This window comes from Euprymna scolopes, chromosome 2, assembly GCF_053919585.1.
Source record: "Euprymna scolopes isolate OS-2025 chromosome 2, ASM5391958v1, whole genome shotgun sequence".
Lineage (NCBI taxonomy): Eukaryota > Metazoa > Mollusca > Cephalopoda > Sepiida > Sepiolidae > Euprymna > Euprymna scolopes.
This window is the reverse complement of record NC_136483.1, coordinates 28094178-28118655: the sequence shown is the minus strand read 5'-3', so window position 1 is coordinate 28118655 and position 24478 is coordinate 28094178. Positions and strand designations below refer to the sequence as shown.

Genomic DNA, 24478 nt, shown 5'->3' with positions numbered 1-24478 from the left:
TATATATATAAATATATATATATTATTACCGTTTTATCTGTTTTATTTACACATGTTTCTGTAACAGAAACATGTGTAAATAAAACAGATAAAACGGTAATAATATATATATAAATATATATATATATATAACTACTTCATTTATTCACATAAATTTAATATGCGAAAGTATAGATTTATGCGTAAATTTAAGTATTTACTTCAAAAGTGCTCAATACGTAGGTAGAGCTAGTTAGTAATTTATAAAATATATATGGCGATTAAGCTACACTGAATATTCTGTGTTTCATCCAACTATAGGATTCGTTAGGCTTATGCGCGAATTCTGTCGTTGCTTCTTGTTTTTATATATGTTGAGGATTTCTAGTTGGCCAATCGGCTTTCTAGTCTCCACCGCGCCCCTTCCTATCAGCCCATGGGCATGCATTTTATCAAACAAAGGATCTGTTTTAGAACTAGGTTAATGGTTTTTTGGTGGCCGTTCTCCTTTTTTTTATACATATAAATATACCTATGTGTACACAATAATGCACATATATATACATATATACATATATATATATACATACATATATGTGTGTGATCGTTTATGTATATTCATGTTTATTTAGTTTATTTATTTGTTTGTTTTCTATTGTTATTGTTAGTTTTAGAGCTATTAACAAACCAACCCCGGACAAGAACAACCATACCATAAATAAAAATACTAATAACGAACAAGATAAATGCAATTGTAGACACTGCACACTTTGCCCAGTCCAAAATAAATGTCTAACAAAAAGCGTAGTTTATAAAGCAACAATATTTGTGAAAGAAAACCCGAATAACAAGAAATATTACATAGGCAGGACTTCCTTAGATTTCAAAACCCGATACTATGACCACAAAAGCACATTCAAAAATAAAAAAACACCGTATAAAAACAACACTAGCGAATAAATACTGGGAACTCAAAGAAAGCGGACACTCGCCGGTAGTCGAATGGAAAATAATGAGACAAGCTACCACATGCAGACATTTAGACGACCCATGTAAATTATGCCTCCATGAAAAATTTTCTATCCTGTACTTTGAAGAACCTCAAAATCTATTAAACTGTAGGCGGGAAATAGCAAACAACTGTGTTCACAAAATAAAACTTACTCTAGGATAGCGATACAAAATAGCTCTAAAACTAACAATAACAATAGAAAACAAACAAATAAATAAACTAAATAAACATGAATATACATAAACGATCACACACATATATGTATATATATATGTATGTATATATGTATATATATGTGCATTATTGTGTACACATAGGTATATTTATATGTATATAAAAAAAGGAGAACGGCCACCAAAAAACCATTAACCTAGTTCTAAAACAGATCCTTTGTTTGATAAAATGCATGCCCATTGGCTGATAGGAAGGGGCGCGGTGGAGACTAGAAAGCCGATTGGCCAACTAGAAATCCTCAACATATATAAAAACAAGAAGCAACGACAGAATTCGCGCATAAGCCTGACGAATTCTATAGTTGGATGAAACGCAGAATATTCAGTGTAGCTTAATCGCCATATATATTTTATAAATTACTATATATATAAATATATATATATATATATATATATATATATATATATTACTACCGTTTTATCTGTTTTAATTACCGTTTTATCTGTTTATTTACACATATTTCTGTTACCGGACCGTACGCTATATATATATATATATATATATATATATATATATATATATATATATATATATATATATATATATATATATATATAAGCCTGACGAATCCTAGCGTGGATGAAACGCGGAATATTCTGTGTAGCTAAATTGCCATATATATTTTTATAACTTACTACCTATCTCTACCTATTTATTGAGCACTGTTGAAGTAAATACTTAAAGTTTACGCATAACATAATACGTTCGTATATTAACTTGTGCTTAAATGAAGTAGGCGTATATATATATATATATATATATATATATATATATACACATATATGATCGTTATATATATATATATACACATATATGATCGTTTTATATATATATATATATATATATATATATATAATCAATAAACAATTTTATTCTCCACTATCATGTCTAGTTGTAGATAATAGTACATACAATGATTCAAAAACGTCAAACTCGCGTGATTGTGACCCTTCTTTTGAGTAACCTTATTTTCGAATATCATTATAACAATATATGATCATGTTTGTAATCGTGTGAGAAAAGAAACTCATAGTAATTACGATTTGTCGCAGTTCCTCACCGAATAAAGAAATCAGTGTAACGTTACATAAAACAGGGTAAAACAGGGTAAAAAAAACATTGTCTGAAAAATTGTACTAGACTAAAGGAATAAATTGAAAATTGTTTCTTACAAAGCGATTTTATTTCTTTTTGTATTGAACTATATAGCACAATACTACTGTCTGGGTATTTATTATTACTTATTAATTTGGGTCAATTCCATATGTAAAATACAATGGACACTATTTTCAAATGTTAATAAGCTTCTACTTGCTGCGTGTTATTGATTTTTGTGTCCAAAAACAAATCATTTTTGCGATATCCAGAAAACTATAAGCTTTATCAAAACATATTTTTTGATTAAATATATTTTTCATTCCATGGAATTTCTACGGGTCCTGCTAGTATATATATATATATATATATATATATATATATATATATATATATATATATATATATATATATATATATATATATATATATATATATAACAATGTTGTGGTTTGTATATAAAATGATGCTTATTAAAAGTAACTCACCTTCCTCGGTTTCGTAATAAGTCTTTAATGATGGATCATTTGTGTTTATCACTTTAAGCTTGTCTATCATGGAGTGAAAAATCTGACATTTACCATTCTGAAAGGTCCAAATATGGCAGAAGGTCTCCAGTGCACACAATCTGAAACACTTGCTTCGATCTGTCCAGTTGATCGGTTTATAAAATGGCTCAACATTATCTTGAATAAAAACATGATGTCCATCTGTAAGTACTTTGTGTTCATTTACAGGACACTCTGTTTTCAGGTAACTAGCAAATTGCAGTAGAATAAGCATAGTATAAAAGATGAAGAAACCGTTTACAATTTCCATCGTTAAATCTGCAATAGAACAATTAATAGGAATTCAAGAGAGAATTAATAAGTTTTTATCTGCGGTTTAAAAGAAACTAATGCGAATTAACATAAGCTTAATAAGCTCTAGTACAGGAAACTAAACCAGACCTATTATTCCTAAGCGAAACTGGCATTGGAGCGTCTACTTCTCTAGATGAGTTCGTAATTAAAGCATAATCTAACTTAACCTATAAATCCGAACCCCAAGACCGCTATGGGCATGGAATATGTTCCTACATTAAAAACGACATTCCATGTGGTAGAGACAAGATCCTAACTTACCCTACATGTGCTTCCTGGTTGCACTTGCTCACATTACTGCGTTTATATTTGCACTCTATCGCCCCCACAATTGTGGAGTTACTATCTTTTAAAGCGTATCTGAGAAAATTGACCATGTCCTGTCTGCGTACCCCTCAGCAAACATTCATGTATGTATAGACTTCAATGTTAACAAGACCGATGACGAGATGAGGTTCTGTAACGATTTCTCCATTGCTTATAACCTCACTCAGATTGTTCACGAACCCACCGGTCAGTCAGTATGCAAGTCTCCTAGACCTTTTTCTCAAAACTTGCCCTGAACTATGTTCATCTTCTGTTCTGTCTCCACTGGGATCTTCTGACCAATCTGTTGTATCAGTTAAGATAAAAACGAAATGTAATAGGTCCTAAGACGTACCTCTCCATCGTACAGTATATCGATACTCTATGGCTGACTGGGATAGCTTCCGTACATTTGTATCAGATCTACCTCTGCGTTCCATGTTTAAAAAGGATGTGTCCTCTATAGTATCAGAACTGACGAAATGGTTAATTATAGGTATAGACCGTTTCATACCCTCGAAAAAGTTCCAGCAAAATCTAACAGCCAGCCGTGGTTCTCCCCAGAATGTGTTGCTGCCATTACGCACAGAAATCACTTTTTCCATTGGTTCCAACTGAATAGATGTACTGAAACTAAAACCCCTTTCAGGCCCGCCAGCAACCTCTGTAAAATGTAATAAAGAAGGCGAGAGAGTTGTATGCTCAGTCCGGCAAGTCCAGGGGAGCTGGGCAGCGGCTTGGTTCCCATCAGTTTTGGCAAATAGCAAACAGAATAGTAATTGTCTGTATTTTTGAGATGAGGTGTTTTCATTGATTGAGATTGTCGGACTGACTTCCTCATCTTGGTTGTTATTGTCACAACGTTTCGGCCGTTTTGCCCTCCGGCCTTCGTTAGGTGTTTTGTATCGAACTGGGGAACCGTTTGTTAGAAGTCTCGAACCCAACCCTTTATCATTATTACGGGGGTACCGTGTTCGGACTCCAGTTAGGCTTTGGGACATAGATGCTAATTCTCTGTTTTGAATGTTACTTTTTTTCACTGCATTGATTGAACTCAGCACCTTTGGGTAACTGTAAACTTTGCTACAACGTCTAGGACCACTCGGCCATATGTCACTAGCACAATTCCTAGTTGATTTTTGTTAATGATAAACCTATGTTGTTATTCAAGGTGTTCTCTCTCTATCAGAGGTGTCTAAATTGCATTCAGCTCTATGCTTGGTTTGCTCAGTAGGTTGTTATGTCCGAGCATGTGAGCTGTTTCTTTAAGTTTTCTCACTCTTGGAGTGAAAGGATAGTGTTCAGACAGTTCAGACATTGTGTAGACATGATGTAGATTCTCATTGTGGATGAGAAGTCGAGATGTGTATGAAAAGACATTTTATAACACAAATATATAATACAATTTAACTTTACCTTTTTGTAAGAATCATAAACACAAGACGAGTTTTACAAAAAAGACTTGATGGTTTATTTCGTCACACGGCCGTGTTTCCATCACCAAGAATTCAAAGTCTCACATTTTTTCTTGAAGTGACGTCTCGCTCCCTAGACGACTGACTCTCTCCGAGTTTTCTCACTGACTGACTAACTCTAAAGTTTTTTTCTCTGTTCCTAGAACTTTCTATTTTTCGTGACGTCATACACATGTTAAAACATGTGCCTTCTTTCACGTGCTCTGGACATACGTGTCCAAAACTTTTCCTATTTCTCAGTAACCTATTTATCTAATATGTTAAAAACATTATCTTATAAGCTGCATTCTTTCAATTTAAAATTTCATAACAAACTTGAGAGTTCACATTCTTTCCTTGAAATATTTATCTATATTCTAAACAAATGTTTGTTTTACATTTTTAAATTCTCACACGTAATCTATTTCTAAACTAAATTACGAGGTTCGAATTTGTCTATTGCTACTTCATTTTCATTTTAAACTAAATTCTCCATTTTTATACTTACATGAAAAGGGGACATCCCTTATCATGTAACATCCCTCCCTTCCATATTTCACAAAAAAAATGTATGCATTTTTAAATGTAGTACATTTTTTTATTTTTACATCTACACAACCACACAGCTAGAAAGATCAGGCTAAAAAAATCAAAAAAAGATCTTTTTCAGTCAGCCCTTGACGGCCGACTTCACAATTATTTATTTATTTATAAGATCAGAACCTTTCTGATCTTCGTGGCATTTACTTTTTTGGGTGTAGGGTCTTTACCTATGATTCACATCAGCTATTTTCCAGCCACCCATATGCCGCAGACTAGAGGTTTTCACCTTTCTCGAAATGGACGACTTCCTGCGTCCCTAGTGTCCTGCTCTCTCTTTCCGCATGGTTAGTCTTATCAAGTATGGCTTTGTTTTTGTTTTTTCTATAACTATCTTATACGGGACGTACCAAAGCTCATATACTTAAATCTTTGTGGTTGGCTTCAGAAGTTTAAGATATACCTTTTTTCTCTCATACGGATTCACTCGGATTTCCTTGCTTGGATTCTTGAAACTTCGACGAGGATTTAGAAATATCACCCCTAACTAACTAACACCTTTCGCGCCCAACACCTTAATTGCGCTTAAATTCTATCTAATAGCCCGATTGTTTTGTGGTCTTTCTTTTCTCTCACCAGCTTCTAAGATCCAGCAGATATATCGCACATTCATGCATCTCTAAAAAAAATACAAGGTTATATCTTTCTTACGTAATCTACTGCATATTTTTGCCTGTCTCTTACTTCATTATGCTATATGTGATTGCCTCGGGACTACCTCTCATCGGTTTATTGGTCCCCTTAAGAATTTTCGTATTCTTTCCAACGCCTGTTTATTAATTAAGCCAAGTCTTACTTACCACTTGCTTGGAGTCGTTACATGCAACCAGCTTATTTTAAGCACTTAATTAACCAGGTTCCCAAATTTTTCGTATAGGGGCACATCTTGTGCTTATCAATCCCTACCAAGTCACTTTTCTTGGAGAAAAATTTTTAGGATCTCTAAAAAAACAACAACAAAACCAATTGCTAAAAAAACATCTTTCTTGCGGCTTATCACATCTAAAAACTCTCTAAATACCCGTTTACGTAATTTTAATTCTTGTCCCCCTTCTAAAATTCTAACTGAATCTGTAAGCCAACCATACGTCTTAATCTTATTTTCTCCTAGACTGTTTAAATCTAATGTATATTTACTGTTGACTTTGAATTCTTGCTGTGAAAATCAATACATTTAGATACATGTAAGACAAATTACAATATTTGTTCAACATCATAAAAACATTTTCAAAAAGAAATACCTTAATACATTTAAACATTTTGCAACAGTTATAACTTTTTTCCAACAACAAAAAAATCATCTGTAACAAACAACAATTCAACAGTCTGTCCAAAACAATTGTCCCTTTTTTTTTCAAAAACAAAACAAATGAAACACACAAAAAAAATAAAAAGCCGAAAAGTTAAACTATGAACACAAAAATGCATTTCCAAACAGAATGTATATGCTGTTTCAAAGACTACATGAGACCTTTGAAAAATTTCTATTTGATTGACATATTAAATTCAACAATTCGTCCAAACGATTTCATATTGACACAAATTTTCTAATGACACTTCATACACATTTCAAAACAATAATGGGTGACACAATCTCTGCATTTGCGTGTATGTGTGTGTGTGTTTTTTTTATCAAACCAATTCATTTATCAATGAATTACGCATGGTGACTTGTTTACTACATTTCCATTCATTACTACGGATTTCTTTTACGGCATATCGGCCTTTTCTTCTTTTTCTTTTAAATATTTCTTGTATCTTTTGTTCTCTGTGTGCGTGTGTGTTCAATTTTTTTTTCTTTTTTTTGTTCGCATTTCTGTGATCGTGTAATTTTTTTTCCGTGGTATTATTTATTTGATTACTTTTTTAATTACCTTGGACCCTTTTAAAACGTTGTGTTTCTTTTTCTTTTTCGCATTTTGTGATCGTCTAGTAAACGTTGTGTTTTTTGTTTGTTTTTTTGTTTTTTTTCGTGGTATCGACCCCAGGTTCGGTTTCTGCATCGCTGATGCAAACTGGTTCACTGGCACCAAAATATGTATATGTTTCATATTGGTTATATTAGAAGGGAGTTTTAGAGTCTTATTACAGTGATGCTTTTTCTTAGTGAGAGAGATTTATTAAGAGGGATGTTGAAGGACTCCGAGAGAGAGAGAAGTTGTTGTAAGAGACTTAGATAGATTGTTCATGTTAGGAGAGATTCTTATATATCAAGATGTTCATTCCTTAGACGTGTAGAAGAAGAAACTCTTGGAGTGAAAGGATAGTGTTCAGACAGTTCGGACATTGTGTAGACATGATGTAGATTCTCATTGTGGATGAGAAGTCGAGATGTGTATGAAAAGACATTTTATAACACAAATATATAATACAATTTAACTTTACCTTTTTGTAAGAATCATAAACACAAGACGAGCTTTACAAAAAAGACCTGATGGTTTATTTCGTCACACGGCCGTGTTTCCATCACCAAGAATTCAAAGTCTCACATTTTTTCTTGAAGTGACGTCTCGCTCCCTAGACGACTGACTCTCTCCGAGTTTTCTCACTGACTGACTAACTCTAAAGTTTTTTCTCTATTCCTAGAACTTTCTATTTTTCGTGACGTCTTACACATGTTAAAAAATGTGCCTTCTTTCACGTGCTCTGGACATACGTGTCCAAAACTTTTCCTATTTCTCAGTAACCTATTTATCCAATATGTTAAAAACATTATCTTATAAGCTGCATTCTTCCAATTTAAAATTTCATAACAAACTTGAGAGTTCACATTCTTTCCTTGAAATATTTATCTATATTCTAAACAAATGTTTGTTTTACATTTTTAAATTCTCACATGTAATCTATTTCTAAACTAAATTACGAGGTTCGAATTTGTCTATTGCTATTTCATTTTCATTTTAAACTAAATTCTCCATTTTTATACTTACATGAAAAGGGGACAGCCCTTATCATGTAACAGAGTCATGGTTGTCTGAGAAACAAATGTCTTGTAAAATCCTAAAAGAAATAAGAGTGCTAGGAAAATATAAAATTTCTAGAACTTGGATTACTTTACTTATCTTTGTTTTTGTTCTTAAATCCTTTTTGTAAAATATGCTACTATTAACTAATACTGTTTTCTTACATATAAAAGGGTGACAAAAGGTGAATTAAAAGGGTGAATTAAAAGCTGCTTTCCAGGTCGGTAGTACTTCATGAACAGTAGTCTGAGATGTCGGAAATGTTTCTGTTTCTATGTCTATCCTTGTGACCATGTCATTGTCACTGCTGGAGGTAAACGTTTTGTCTGGGTTGACGTTATCCGCCTGATAGTCAGAAAACCGAACCTTGATTAACCACTAAGGAGGCTGTCCTATCAGCAGGTGCAAAGTACTGGGACCGCTGTATTTCCATTTGGTGAGTGGATCTGGACCATGCAGTAGTCTCTGGTGGGGCCTCTCGATGCCATACTAGTGGGTAATTGTGTCGGCGTGACCTTATCATGTGCTACAAGAAAAAGATTTTCCTCTCCTTTTCTCTCTTACTTTCCCTCTCTATCCTGCTCTAACCAAGTATGCCGACCTGTTCCACAAATCCCAAAACCTCAACATGAAATATCTCCAGAATAAAAATACGAATAAACCTAGAACCCCATCCTCCAACGTAGGCCCCTACCACCATGTCTTCTTCTCCAACATCAGGGATCTACGTTCCAACCTTGTAGAGGTTGAAACCCAATAACAGGAGACGAAACTGGACATATTATTTTTAAGCAAAACTGGAATAGGGCAGACAACTTCCCTAGATAAGTTAATAATTAAAGGATACAACATCTAAATCTGACCCCCAATCCTGTCTGCTCATTCCTCGGCTAACATTCACATTTGCGGTGACTTCAATGTCCATCACGTGGAATGGCTGACCCACTCAAATAAGACAGATGATGAGGGGAAGTTCTGTCATGATTTTGCCATTGCCTATGACCTCACTCAGATTGTTCGCGAGCCCACCCGTGTGCCTGATACACCCAGTCAATATGCAAGCCTTCTAGACATTTTTCTCTCAACTTCCCTTGAGCTATATTCATGTTCCGTTCTATCTCCTCTAGGATCCTCGGACCACTCCGTCGTATCAGTTAAGATAAAAATGAAATGTAATACGTCCTCAGACGTACCTCTCCACCGTACTGTATACCGATACTCTATGGCTTACTGGGATAGCTTCGGTACATTCATATTTGATCTACCTCTGCATTCCATGTTTATAAAGGGTGTGTCCTCTATAGTATCAAACCTGACCGAATGGGTAATTGTAGGCATAGATCGATTCATACCATCCAAAATATTCCAACAAAAACCTTACACCCAGCCATGGTTCTCCCCAGAATGTGCTGCTGCCATCGCGCACAGAAATCACTTTTTCCATAGCTACCAACGTAATAGATGCACTGAGACTAAAGCTGCTTTCAGGAACGCCAGCCACCACTGTAAAAGAGTAATAAAAAATGCAAGAGAGCTTTATACTCAATCCGTAAAATCCAAAGTAGCTGATCAGCGGCTTGGTTCCCACCAGTTTGGACAAATAAGATATAGGATCCTGAATAGAAGCGGGCTTTCTATCCCAACTATTATCAAAGGATCAGAGGCCACACAAGGCCAAACTATTTGCAAAGAAATTTGCAGCTAATTCTACCCCATGCGACGAAGACCATCCACTCCCCGTATTTCCTCCTATAACACACAACACGCTAGGTAACATACAAATATCTGTGCGTGAGGTCGCCAAGCTATCAAGAACCTTGATTCTAGTAAAGAAACTGACCCTGACGGCATTCCAATTATAGTGTTAAAAAGGCTTCAACCAGAACTTGCCACCATACTTACAAAACTGTTTAAGTGTTTCCTTACGGAGAAGTGCTTTCCAACACCCTGGAAAACCTCATCAGTATGACCTGTATTTAGGAATTCAGGTAATAATCAGGTCCCTCTCAGTACAGACCAATAAGTCTCTTGTGTGTGATGAGTAAGTTGTTGGAATCCATATTAAATAGAGAAGTAGTCAGCCACCTCAGCAGAAATAACCTTCTTAGTGAAACGCAATATGGTTTTCGTTCTGCTATATCTACAGCAGATATGCCAACGGTTATATCTCATAGAATGAGCGAATCACTTGATAAAGGCTTCATTTCTAGTGCAATTGCTCTTGACATATCAAAGGCCTTCGACAAGGTATGGCATAAAGGCCTACTTCACAAGATTTCTAGCTACTGTATTTCTGGAAATGTTTTCTCAATCATTAAATCATTTCTCTCTGATAGGTTCATAAGAGTATTATTAAACCATTTTTTAGCAACATTGCACATATTTTTTTTCCTGTCAACACGAGATGGGCATTTTATTATTTGGCTGCAAAATTATAAAGTCCGGAACCTGTACAGAGTAGCTGTCTACTGAGAATTTGTCATCTCCAGGACTTGTATAGAATAACTACCCATCGGAAACTCTTCTGAAGCTAAACATGGCATACAGTTCAAGAGGTTATGTGTCCAATGTAAAACTTTAGTTCGATGGATCAGAATCAAAATTCGAAACGTAATTTTTAGGATATTTATGAATCCAAAAGATACACAAAGTAATTCAGGCACAACCTAAAAACGACTCCGACTTTATTGAAAAAAAAATGCAACCGTCTTTGCGGAATTAATACAGTGCTTAGATGACCGAAGTTTATCGTTGGTAATGAGAGAAGCCCTGGACGATGGCTGCAAATCATTGAACATATAAAGAGAGCATTATTTATCGAAAGGAAATCCCAACATTATCTCTTTATATACTGAACTGACATCTCTAAAACGTATGGAAGCCAGGGCGATTACAGACTATATTATAAGGACCGAAACAACAGCAAATTTATTAAAAATGTCTGGCGAAGTTATTAGCGAGAGTATGTTAATTTCCATGGTCCTGAAAGGGTTTCCAAGTGATTTCAAGCTATTTACCACCGTGATAACAGAAAGAACCCCCCGTGACTTTAAGTCAATTCAAGGTGGCACTCAAAAGGTATGAGGAAACTGAGAAAATGATTACAAAAAAACGAATCTACAAATATCATGAAATTTAAAAATGCACACATAAAACACCAAAATGTAATTATATCCTTACCTCAAATAAAAACTGCAACTTTTCCAAAAACAATTTTTCTCCTAAGAAAAATACGAAAATTTTTTATACAATTGTGGGCGACCTAATCACAAAAGTTTCCAATATAAATACAAGAATTTCAAAGGAGACACTGTTAAAAATTTGGAGAGCTCCGTTAGCGAACATACATTTTTATTTTCATGTACGTTTGACGTTTCAACCAACAGTAACAATTTTCTTGTCGAATGTGGTGCAATGGGACATGTGATTACGAAGGAATATGATTTTATCAATTTTGATCTCAACTTTAACCTTCAGAGTCACTTTGTAGAGCTTGCCGACGGCAGTCGAGTAAAAGATATCGTTTTTAAGAGAGGCGAAGCTAAAATCTCGCTAAGGAACAATAAAGATCAACTATGTTTTTTGTATTCTAGAAAACGCTCTTCTAATCCCGAAATTTAAACAAAATATATTTTCCGTACAAACCGCCATGAAAGAAGGTGGAAATATAAACTTTAGTCCCAACAAATCAAAACTAGTCTGCCCGAATGGAATTGTATTCGATCTCGAAGTGTAAGCCATGTTTAGTTTTAGAACAGTTTCCAATGATTAGTTGTCCTACACAAGTCCTGGCTGTGACTGGTTCTCAATTGACAGTTCTCGAGTTGGAATCCACAGAGCAAAAGATTCTTCCCGTGTTGACACGAAGAAAACATATGCGAAGTTTCCACAGAAAGGTTTAATATTTATGGAGCAATACTGGTTTCTGATTGGTTGGTAGTAGAACGTAAATTGATTCGATTCGTTAGTTTCTAGCGGCAGCGTTTATACATAGAATCTCCCGACTGTGTGGTATCATACCCCATTATAGAGTAAAAATATTGCAACAACCCTCTCTATTTTTTATAATGCGGAAGTCCCTTTGGTTCATTCTACTCAAAATAAATATATATGTTTATATTCAATTATACACAACAAAATTAGAAATCATTTGGATCTTGATCCTGTCGGTGGGGCATTAGAATATGTCGACTGCCCACCCGCAGAGGGTAAAAGTCCCTCAATGGGGGTCCTGGATATGACCTTAAACTATATCCAATGGTGAGGCCCCAGCTTGTGGGCTTTGGGGGGTGTAGAGCCACCCTTTAATTACTATTGCTCCCAGGTCCACTTTGACCCGGAGTGGTAGTACCTGTTAGGGTCCCAACTATGGGTTAAATAGAAACCGACGTGAAAACAACAAATATATTCTATTAAAAAAAAATTCTTAAAAATCTTTAAAAAATATTCGGCATTAAATAACCCGAAAGGGTTTCATATGCCGTAAAACAAAACCAACCAACCAACCAACAACCAACATTTGGATCTTAATTTTAGCATGTAAAAAAGAAGCCACTTTCAATTTTGTCCAAATGTCAAACATACATATATATGTGTACAGAAAACAGAAATAAAAAAAATGGATTTGTATTTTTACATTAAAAGAGGTGAGCATGTGAAATAGAAGCCATTTCTTAAATTTGATTATGCAGTTTTGTTCAAAAACGCATACATATACACATATAAATAAATATACATATAAATAAACATACATGCAATATGTACCCGTTAAAAAGAGAGTTTTCTTGTTAATTAAAACAATGCAAAAAAGTAGGACATTTTGATAAATAAGAAAGAAAACTAATGTGAATAAAAAGTAAAAGTCAATTGTAATTTATGTGCGCCTTAAAATAAGCATGCAAAAAGTATTTGTCAAAAAGAAAATTCACAAAGAAAATGTTTTCAAAAAGTAACTATTTTGTTTTACGTTTTTTTTTTCAATAAAAGTATTAGTTACGCATTAGTAGGTTAAAGTGTTACTACAAACAAAATGGATGCCGTTTAACGCCTTGCCCAGGACATTTTTTTCAATATATAGAAATTTATATACATATAGGCCCGTGAAAAATTATTCAAAGTCGAATCCCCCGACAAGTTTTGAATCAAAATGTTTTAACTTTATTCTTGTTGTGGGTTTCGTGAATACATCAGCGATATTTTGTTCTGGTGATATGTAATTCAAAATAATGGATTCCTTTTTCACCTCGTTTTTTTATGAAATGGTATTTTATATCTATATGCTTAGATCTTTGGTGGATTATTATGTTCTGTGCTAAGACAATACTAGCTTGATAATCACAATTACTACGGAACTTTTAGTTAATTCTGGCTCTAAAATAGTATTTAGGATATTTTTGTTGGTAGAGTGCTTCCTGGGTCGTGTGTGTGATCGCGATAAATTCTGCTTCACACGGGGAGAGAGATACAATCTGTTTCTTTTTAGATTTCCATGGAATAATAGGCCCATTTTCTGATAGTCTGAAACAATATCCAGATATACTTTTTCGATCTTCGTCGTTTCCTCAATCCTTCTAGTTTTAGGGGATTTTTTGATTTTCTAAATAGTAACTTCTGTTCTTTAGTTCCTTTTAAATAACGAAGGAGTTGTTTAGCTGTTCTTAAATCCTGCCTTGTCGGTCTTGATAATTTTTGTGATAGTTTTGTTACTGTATAGCATATATCAGGTCTTGTCGCAGTCATTAAATATATAAGACTCCCTATGCTTTCTCGGTATATTTTATCCTCTATTATTGAGGATTTAGTGTGTATATTTTTATTAATATAATTTTCGACCGGTGTAGAGTGTTTCTTGCACACTCCCATTCACAATTTTAATAGTATTTTGTCAATGTATCTCGATTGATTCATCGTAATAAGTCCTTTCTTTTGGGTAAATTCTATCCCCAAAACCAGAATATTTTGTAAAAATTGTCATTTTGAATCTTTTATTTAACTTGTTCTTAATATCGGTCAACATTATGTCACAATTTCATGCAATTAAAATATCATCGACCCATAAAACCAAAATCAGTAGTTTATTGTCTTTGTGTTGGGTATATAAACAGTGGTTTGCAGCGCATTGTTTAAATTGTTGTTTAATCATATAATCATGAAATACTGTATTCCAACACTGAGCACTCTGCTTTAGACCGTACAATGACGTGTTAAGTCACCACACGCTATTTTTATTTTTCATTATAAATCCCTCTGGAGGGGTAATATAAATTTCACATTCTATTGGGGAATTCAAATTCATTTTTTACGTCCATTTGATGGGTGGTTAGGTCAAATTGCGATGCGATTTGAAATAAAATTCTGATTGTCGCTAGGTTTGTGGTCGGTGAAAACGTAGAAAAATATTCTATACCGTAAATCTAAGAGTATCCTTTAGTAACAAGTCTAGCTTTGTATTGCTCAACGCTTGATGCTATAGTCTTTTTTGTAAAGACCCATCTTGTCGAAATGACGTGTTTATCTTTTGGGAGAGGTACTATCGTGTAGGTATTATTCTCGATCAAAGCAGCTATTTCTTTTTTCATTGCTAATTTCCATTGATCACAATTTTCTGAATTAATTGCTTCGTTAAAGCTTTTTGGCGTATTTTCCATGGAATAGCAATAGTCGATTTGATAATCTTTCATATTGTCGACCACAAAAAATCAGGCCGTTTTCTATTTCTTTTGAGGTATCTTTCGACTTTATCATCATCATCATCATCATCATCATCATCATCATCATCATGGATCTTCTTGTCCCCATCATCTTCAGTCTCTTCATTTGTTTTATTAATTAGAGGAAATATCATTTCATCCTCTTCATATTAAAATTAAAAGTGTCTGTGAATTTTACACATCGGATCCTTTTTATTTTATTTTTCTCTGGAAAAATACTAAATTGGCTGGACTATTTTTATCATACCCAAGAAATATACCTCTATCGGTTTTAATATTTAATTTACTCTTTTTATCTAAATATGCAAAGCAAGTTGAACCAAATACATGAATTCGGCTTAAATTTGGTTTTCTACCGCAGAAAGCTTCATATGGTGTTTTAGATAGTGTTTTGTTAAAGCATCTGTTGCGTATATAGGCAGCCGCCATAAGTGCGTATGTCCAGAGGTTTTGGGGGAGTTTTGATTCAATGAGTAGACATCTTGCTATTTCAAAAAGTGTCCGTCATGCTCTTTCCGCAGTCCCGTTTTGGTGTAGTGATTTAGGAGCTGATTTTTCATGCTTGATACGATGGTTAATTAGTAAAAGTTCAAAGTCTTTATTAGTGAATTCCGTACTGTTGTCGGAGCGAATACACTTTACTTTACCGTAAGAAGCCATGCCGGCTAAATATTTTTTAGTTGCAAGCTGGGTATCAGATTTGTTCTTTAAAAAGTAACCCTTTTGTAAACCTGAATGGTCATCTACGAAATTCAACACATATCTATAATTTTCTCTGGCTATCGGTTCCACGGGACCGTTCAAGTCACAATGCGCCAGTGATAGGATTTTCTTGGCCTTCTTGTCTGGTATCTAGTTTTGAAAAGACGTGATCCTAAAATCTCACCAAGGAACAATAAAGGTGAACTATGTTTCTGTATTCTAGAAAACGCTCTTTTAATCACGAAATTTAAACAAAATATATTTTCTGTACAAGCTGCCATTAAACAAGATGCAAATATAAACTTTAGCCCCAATAAATCAAAACTGGTGCACCCGAATGGAACTGTATTCCACATTAAGGAAAATGGGAGACTATATTATTTAAATACTGTAGTCCCATCAAAAACCGCCTGCCATGATTTACAAACATGGCATAAAATTCTTGGGCACTGCAATATTCCAGATATAAAAACGTTGCCGAATGTAGTTGACAGAATGAAAATAAAAACTTACAAAAACCTTTAACTGCGACGTTTGTACGCAGAGAAAAATCACAAACTGCCAAAATAAGATACCAGACAAGAAGGCCAAGAAAATCCTATCACTGTTGCATTGTGACTTGAACGGTTCCGTGGATTATTTATTAAAGAAAACATCTGATATCTTGCTAGCAATTAAAAAACTATTTAACTGATACGGGACCCTACGGTGCAGTAAAGTGTATTCGCCCTGACGAGCGTACAAAATTCACTAATAAAGACTTTGGACTCGTATCAAACATAAAATATCGGCCCCTAGTACACCACACTAAAACGGGACTGTGAAAAGATCATGGCGGATACTTCTTGGAATGGAAAGATGTCTACTCATTGAATCCAAACTCCTTCCAGAAAAACCCCGGTCGTACGCACTTATGGCTGCGACATATATACGCAACAGGTGCTTTAACAAAACACTATCTAAAAACACATATGACGCTTTCTGCGGTAGAAAACCAAATTTAAGCAGAATGCATGTACTTGCATTTATAGATAAAAAAAAAAGAGCAAATTAAATATTAAAACCGGTAGCGGCATATTCTTTGGGCACGATAAAACAGCTCAGCATATTTAGTATTTTTCCATAGAAGAATAAAATAAAAAGGATCTGATGTGTAAAATTTCATTTCAAAGACGAAAAGTCATCATATAAAGAGGATGAACTGATATTTCATCAGATTAATAAAACAAATGATGACAATGAAGTCGCCGTTGACGGGGACAAGAGTATTCGTAATGATGACAGATATGATGCTAATGTTAAAGTTGAACGTTATCCCAAAAGAAGTAGAAAACGACCCAATTTTTTTGTGCGCGACAATTTGAACGATTATCAAATCGACTATTGCTATTTCATGGAAAGTATGCCAAAAAGCTTGACCGAAGCAATTAATTCAGAACATTATGATCAATGGAAAATAGCAGTGAAAAACGAAATAATGCTTTGACAGAAAATAATACCTAGTCGGTAGTACCTCTCCCAAAAGATAAACATGTCATTTCTACAAGATGGGTCTTTACAAAAAAGACTAAAGTATCAGGCGTTGCACAATACAAAGCTAGATTTGTTGCTAAAGGGTACTCTCAGATTTACGGTATAGAATATTTTTCTACGTTTTCACCGACAACAAACCCAACAGCAATCAGAGTTTTATTTCAAATCGCATCGCAATATAACCTTAACATCCTTCGTAAGAAATGCTTATTTAAATGCCCTAATAGACAGTGAAAATTACATTACTCCTCCAGAGAGATTTATAATGAAAAATAAAAATTGCGTATGGAGGCTTAGCAGATTACTTTACAGTCTAAAGCAAAGCGCTCATTGCTGGAATACAGTATTTCATGATTATATGATTGAACAACAATTCAAGCAATACCCAGTTGACTTAGGTTTTTATACCAAAAACAATGATAATAAATGACATTTTAATCGCATCAAACTGTGACATAAAGTTTACCGACGTTAAGAACAGATAAAATAAAAATTCAAAATTGCCGATCACGGTAAAATATGATGGTTTTGGGGTATGGGATTTACTCATGAAAAAAGAATTATTAAAAATAAATCAGTCGAGGTACATTGACAGAATTCTATTGAAATTTGGAATGGGAGAATGCAAGAAACGCTTTACACCGGTCGAAAATGATATTAATAAAAGTATACACACAATCTGAAATAATCCACGATAAATTATACCGTCAAAATATCTAATTTAATGACTGCTACGAGACTCGACATATGTTACACAGTAACAAAACTATCACAAACATTATCAAGATCGACAATGAAAGATTTAAACAGAGCAAAATAAGTCCTTTGTTATTTAGGAGAAACTATGGAACAGATTTTAGTATTTAGAAAATTTACAAGTCCCCTAAAATTCGAAGAATTTTCAGATTCAGATTGGGGAAACGACGAAGATCGAAAAAGCACATCTGGATATTGTTTCAGACTATCAGAAAATGAGCCTATTATGTTATTTTTTCCGCTACCTTAGCGGTTTTTAAGAGCTATAAGCTTTTATTGTTATTCATATATCTATATGAATGGATCGCCCTTATTGTTTATGGGATGTATTTATTTATTAATATTATAAAATATTACTTTACGTGCATAAAATGATTTTCGATTAAACAAATGGTTGCTCTTTTATATTCAGATGTTTAAACAACTTAATACAAGAAATAGACATCAATTATCATGCCAATATACATTGCGACACAGTGTGTTAAAGTATTGCCTTTTAGTGTTTTATATTTTTTATTGAATGAAAAGTTTAATTGTTATGAATTGTTATCTGCCGTTTACATTTTTCTCATCTTGAAAAAGGTTTAAAAAATATTCCTTAATTGCTCACTTGTTAAAATTCAACGTAGAACTACAGTTTAGAAATTGCTAGTAGAAAAGAAATGACACTTACCTTGAGGTTGTCCTCAGTGTTGATATATCGGCAGGAAGGTGAGTAATGATATGCACTCCTTGGAGAGACTCTGTTGGTCGATTCAATCAATATCCATTCTATTTCATAAATATCTTAAATAGTTTTTAATTGATCTTAACGCTGCACAATTGTTGCCTTTGTTACAGCAATCATTATGATCACTTTGCTGCCTTTTGTTCATATCAATGGCCTCAAGTATCATTTATTTAGACACAGTGCATATAAAAAAAACAAAAGAAATGCACTGCAAACGCATATTTCTGTTGATACAAATTGGAAATCTTATTAAATCATAAATTTAATATTAAATTAAGTATGTTTGGAGAGTTAAAATAATCGGTCCCGCATGATTCGCTATCTATATATAAAAAGTAGTTGCGTTCGTGTGTGTATGTTTGTTTGTTTGTTTGTTTGTTTATGTGCGTACAACTCTCCTACAGCCCAAACTATTGGACCAATCATGCCCAAACCTGACATAATCATGGTCTCCCACCTAGGGATGGTGCACACCATTATTCAAGGTAATAGCCGATGCATATATATACTCTCTTACAACCCGCATCATGGGACCGATCATGAAAAAAACTTGGCATGATGATGGTCCCCCACTTAGGGATGGTGAACACCATTTTCTACTGTTAAGGTCTAAGGTCAAGGTCACACCCTATGCAAATATACTCTTATACAGCCCGCACCACTAAACTGATCATGACCAAACCTGACGTGATTATGGTCTCTGACCTAGGGATAGCGTACACTATGTTTCAAGGTCAAGGTCAAATGTGAAGGGTGGGACTTTGCTGTACGCCACTTCAAAAGCATGTGGACCTGATCTCATCCCAGCTGTGCCATTAAAAAGATGCTCCACCGAAATAGCTCCAGTTCTCTCCAAACTTTGCAACAAATGCCTTAATGAATCTTGCTTTCCAGACTGCTGGAAAACTGCTTCTGTGGTACCAGTTTTCAAGAATTCTGGCGAAAGAAATGACCCATTAAATTATCGCCTAATTAGACTCCTCTCACTTTTCGCCAAAATATTTGAGTCCATAATTAATCAAGCTCTATTCCATCACCTTACAGATGCTAAGCTTCTAACCGACCAAAAATATGGATTTAGGCAAGCCCGTTCCCTGGCAGATATCCCAACTGTAATCTCTGAACATATATACCATTCACTTGACAAAGCGGGGGAGGGTAGAGCGGTAACTCTAGATATATCTCAGGCTTTTTACAAGGTATGGCATGAAGGTCTTCTCAGGAAAATCAGATCATACGGTATTACTGGACGAATACTTAACATAATTAAATTCTTCTTAGATAAGAGAAAAATCCAGATTGTCCTTGATGATATAAATGCGGGAGTGCCTCAGGGGTCTATCCTTGGACCTTTATTATACCTAATATGCATAAATGACCTCCCCGACAAAATTATCTCTGAGATGGGCATATATGCTGATGAAACCACGCTCTATAACAGGCACGACAGGTAAACAAATGAACACATATCTAAGGAAATGGCAGAAACACTAGAGGATAATCTCCAATCTGTAGTGGAATGAGGACAAAGATGGATGGTCACATTCAATGCTGCCAAGATTGAACTTTTTTCCTGCAATAATTACAAGAAACCTTCTCTACCACCAACAGCAATGGCCAAAAATTAATTATCTGAAAGTACTTATTTTAAACTCCTCGGTCTAACGTTCAACGTTCACAGTAAACATGAGTCGGAACAATTACATTGAGAGCTTTGCCAGGACCGCTGTGAGGAAGTAGGCTCTCTCTACCGTGCTAGAAAGCTACTAACGCCCGAAAGTATCCTGTACCTCTATAAGGCCACCATTCGCCCATGTATGGAGTATTGCTGTCATATTTGAGCTGGTGCATCTGGTACTAGTCTCTCACTCCTAGACAAGGTTCAAAAGAGAGTCCCCAACCTGATAGGTCCTGAACTGTCACATAATGTTCAGCCTCTGTCCCACAGACGAAATGTTGCATCCCTCTGCCTGTTTTACAAGTATTTTAATGGTGAATGCTCTGACGAACTGCAAGCACTTGTGCCCCCACGATGTAGCTAAATACCACCCCTACATAGTAGAGATCCCTAGATATAAGAGAACTTTCTATTCCAGTTGTTTCTTCCCCAGAACCGTTAGACTTTGGAATTCCCTTCCCGGTCCCTGCTTCTCGAACTGTACTGACATGCAGAAGTTCAAGTGTAACGTGAACCGGCATCTTGCTGCCTAACTCCCTACATAGTACCCCAGTAGCTTATGTCCCTGATAGTAGCCCCCTACACCAAAGTCGCAATGTGCCTTGTTTGGGGTGAAAATGTAATAATAATAATAAAAACTGGGCGTACAGCAAAGTCTTGCGCTAATCACGGGTATCTTTGCTAGTTAACAATAAATAATTATAAACATACACTTGCTGTACCCGGCCACGCGTTGCTGTGGCTCAGTTTATTTAAAATGGAACACATGTGAAAGTAGAGAAAAGTTTGATTCTTTTTTTCAAGAGAATGTACAAATTATTTTTTTTTTAACAGATGTTAAGAAAATAAACAGAAAAATACTTCCATCATTAATTATGCAAAAAAATAAATAAAATGTTCATATAGTGTTTCAATATGCTTATAAATTACGCTAAAACTTGCTGAGTATGCACTGTTTTACGGTTGTTGTAAGAATGGAACGGAAACTTAAATTTCGCTTAATTTTAATCTTTCTTAATTTTTTAATTGTGCCCCCCCCCAAACGAATATAATCAAAACAGTAACATTCAACAATTGTACTTTATGTATATAAAACACAAAATGGGTGTTTGTATTACTGTACACATAGATTCGAAAAAGTTGTCAAAAAATAAATATATAACAAATAAATGTTATCAAAGGCAAGATAAGTTACTTTTCTGCCAAACTGGATATATTTTTTGTGTTTTTATTCAATGTAACATATTTATTCAGCTCGAAAAACATACAGTGTTTACCGATGTATTCGAAAATTAAAGATGGCGTCTCACACCCTCTTTAACACCGTAAGTATGGAAAAAGGTGTTATAAATAAAAAAAACTATACAAAATACTATTAAAAACCCGCCGAATATATGTCAACCTATGTCACGGTAACATATATTGAGCGAGTTTTTAACAGTATTTTATCCGTTTTTTATTTATAACATCTTTTCCCACACTTACCGTGTTAAAGAGAGAATCAGACGCCATCTTGAATGTTCCAATACATCGGTAAACACTGTATGGTTTTCGAGCTGAATAAACATGCTACATTGAATAAAAACACGAAAAATATATCCAGTTTGGTAGAAAAGTAACTTATCTTGCCTTTAATAACATTTATTTGTTATATATTTCTTTTTGGACAACTTTTTCGAATCTATGTGTACAGTAATACAAACCCCACAAAATATTTATTAAAAAAAAAATTTTTTTTTTTTTTAAAGTTAATAACGAAAGGGAAATAATTCCATTTTTAAACGAAAAAGTCAGTTTACCTAACTTACTGTATTAATGCTATTTTTTTAAGCAAGAAAAAAAAAAGGTAAATATCCAGATACGCTACTACAGAACACCGACCACTCTAATTTGTTTTTTTATAGGTAATTGAGGTCGCTGACAACGAATATGATAGTCAAACTTGGGGCAAATTTACCGTTTGCATGGTATTTACCCCTGAACCCACGAACTTCTTTCCACCGTTTTGCAGCATCCGTTTATGCTACGCGCATGCACGCTGTAGCATAAACGACGGCTTCACCAAGCAAACTATGTTGGGGGGGAGGGGATTTTTTTTTTCCAGGACATAGAATTTTCTAATTTTCAAAAATACATTATAGCGCTTTTTGGGTGGAAAATTTAAAATTAGCTGAAAAAGAAATAAAATAAGAAAAGGAAAGCACACCCAGTTGAGTAGGGGGGGGTAATTTATCTGTTTTTTTTTTTACCTGGAACATCGAATTTTCAAATTTTCCGTAAGTAACGCACCGACATTTAAAAATTAGAACACCATTTAACATTTTCCGAAGATTTTACTTTGTACATTGGGGCCGCAAGCGGAGGGGGGGAGCGAGCGGATGTGATGTTGGCGCGTGCATGCTCCAACATCACATTCCCCCCAAAAAAAAACAAATTAGAGTGGTCGGTGTTCTGTAGTAGCGTTACCTGGATATTTACCAAAAAAAAAATATTTAGGTTTGGCTCCTAAACTCTTCACCCTAAATAATTTAGGTGACTGAAATAGGAATCTAATTGAATCTTTAATTTCCTGAATAGTATCCGATAATTCATTTTTCTTCGAGTTATATCGAATACATTAATACGGACTTTAGGGGCTTTTTTCGTAATGTTACTGTAAAAATTATTTTTTATTGTTACAAATTACGATGCTTTAAAAAAAAGCAAAAATAAATTCTTGCGTTTTTTATTTACTACTGAAAACCATAACTTTAGTAAAGGTATTTTTTGTTTAAACAAAATAAAACATTTTCACCAACAGTTAAGTAAAAATAATTAGTTCATTATATTTTGCGATCATTATTTGAAAAATACTGCAATTTTCATTAAAATTCGTTAATTTCCTGATTTTTGGTGAATTTTTAAGTAAAGGGAGGAATCAAAATGTGTATACACTTTGAGCGTCGGCATTCATTTTGCGACCAGGTGTGGTTAATTTAAATTAAAGTTCAATCACATGGTTACATTATCAATAAACCCATTGAAAATTTACCGATATTGTAAACACATTCTGTTTACATTAAGCCTGTGGTGTTCTTTTAGTGATGCAATGTTGTCAACTGAGATTTAAAAAAAACCCGCGAGATCAGGAGAAAGAAATGTCCAGAAAATCGCTAGCCAGTTTGGCAGAAAAGTAACTTATCTTGCCTTTGATAACATTTATTTGTTATATATTTGTTTTTTGACAACTTTTTCGAATCTATGTGTACAGTAATACAAACCCGTGTACAGTAATACAAACCCCTTCGGGGAGATTGGAAGGCCCCCCCTACCTAAAATGTACTTGGAAAAATCGATTTTATAGTGATATTTAAGAATGGTTAGTCGAAAAAAAAGGTGAAAAACAAAACAATAAATGCTACTTTTTTTTACTTACATGAATGAGTTTATTTTATGTTTTAAAGTATTTTCAAGCAATCTAATGCGAGTGTCTGGGTGCCAAATACCTCCAGATTTTCTAGAATTTCCCGCTAGATTGTGAACGAAATCTCCAGATCTAGCAGGAAAACCGCTAAATTGTAACACTGGTCACGTGACAGGAAGCGGTAATAAATAATTGTCCCTAAATAAAAAAATAGCCTCTCGGTACAAAGAAATCCAGCTATTTATCATAGAAAAATTAAGTATAATGTTATAATTAAAAAGAAATATATAAAAACACACATGGATATAGTAAACATATTATACCAAAACGTGGAAGCCATCAGTCCAGTGGTTTTTTAGACAATTAACTCCGAACGAACCAACAGTTACATTTTTATATATATAGATTAGTAACATCAATAGATTGAATGCAGAGACAGTATTAGCAGTTCAAACAACAA

General features: G+C 34.4%; 1 protein-coding gene across 1 annotated transcript in view; it reads right to left on the bottom strand.

Moving 5' to 3' along the window:
- The window catches only part of LOC145303449 (uncharacterized), a 33593-nt gene extending 14683 nt beyond the window's left edge, over positions 1–18910 (bottom strand). Inside the window, exons 1-2 of the mRNA XM_080144786.1 lie at positions 18881–18910; positions 2809–3147 (exon numbers count right to left, since the gene is read on the bottom strand). Of these exons, the coding sequence (XP_080000912.1) occupies positions 2809–3139 (331 nt within the window). The 5' untranslated portion in view covers positions 3140–3147; positions 18881–18910. The remainder of the gene's footprint in view (positions 1–2808; positions 3148–18880) is intronic.
- Between the last annotated feature and the right edge of the window lie 5568 nt (positions 18911–24478).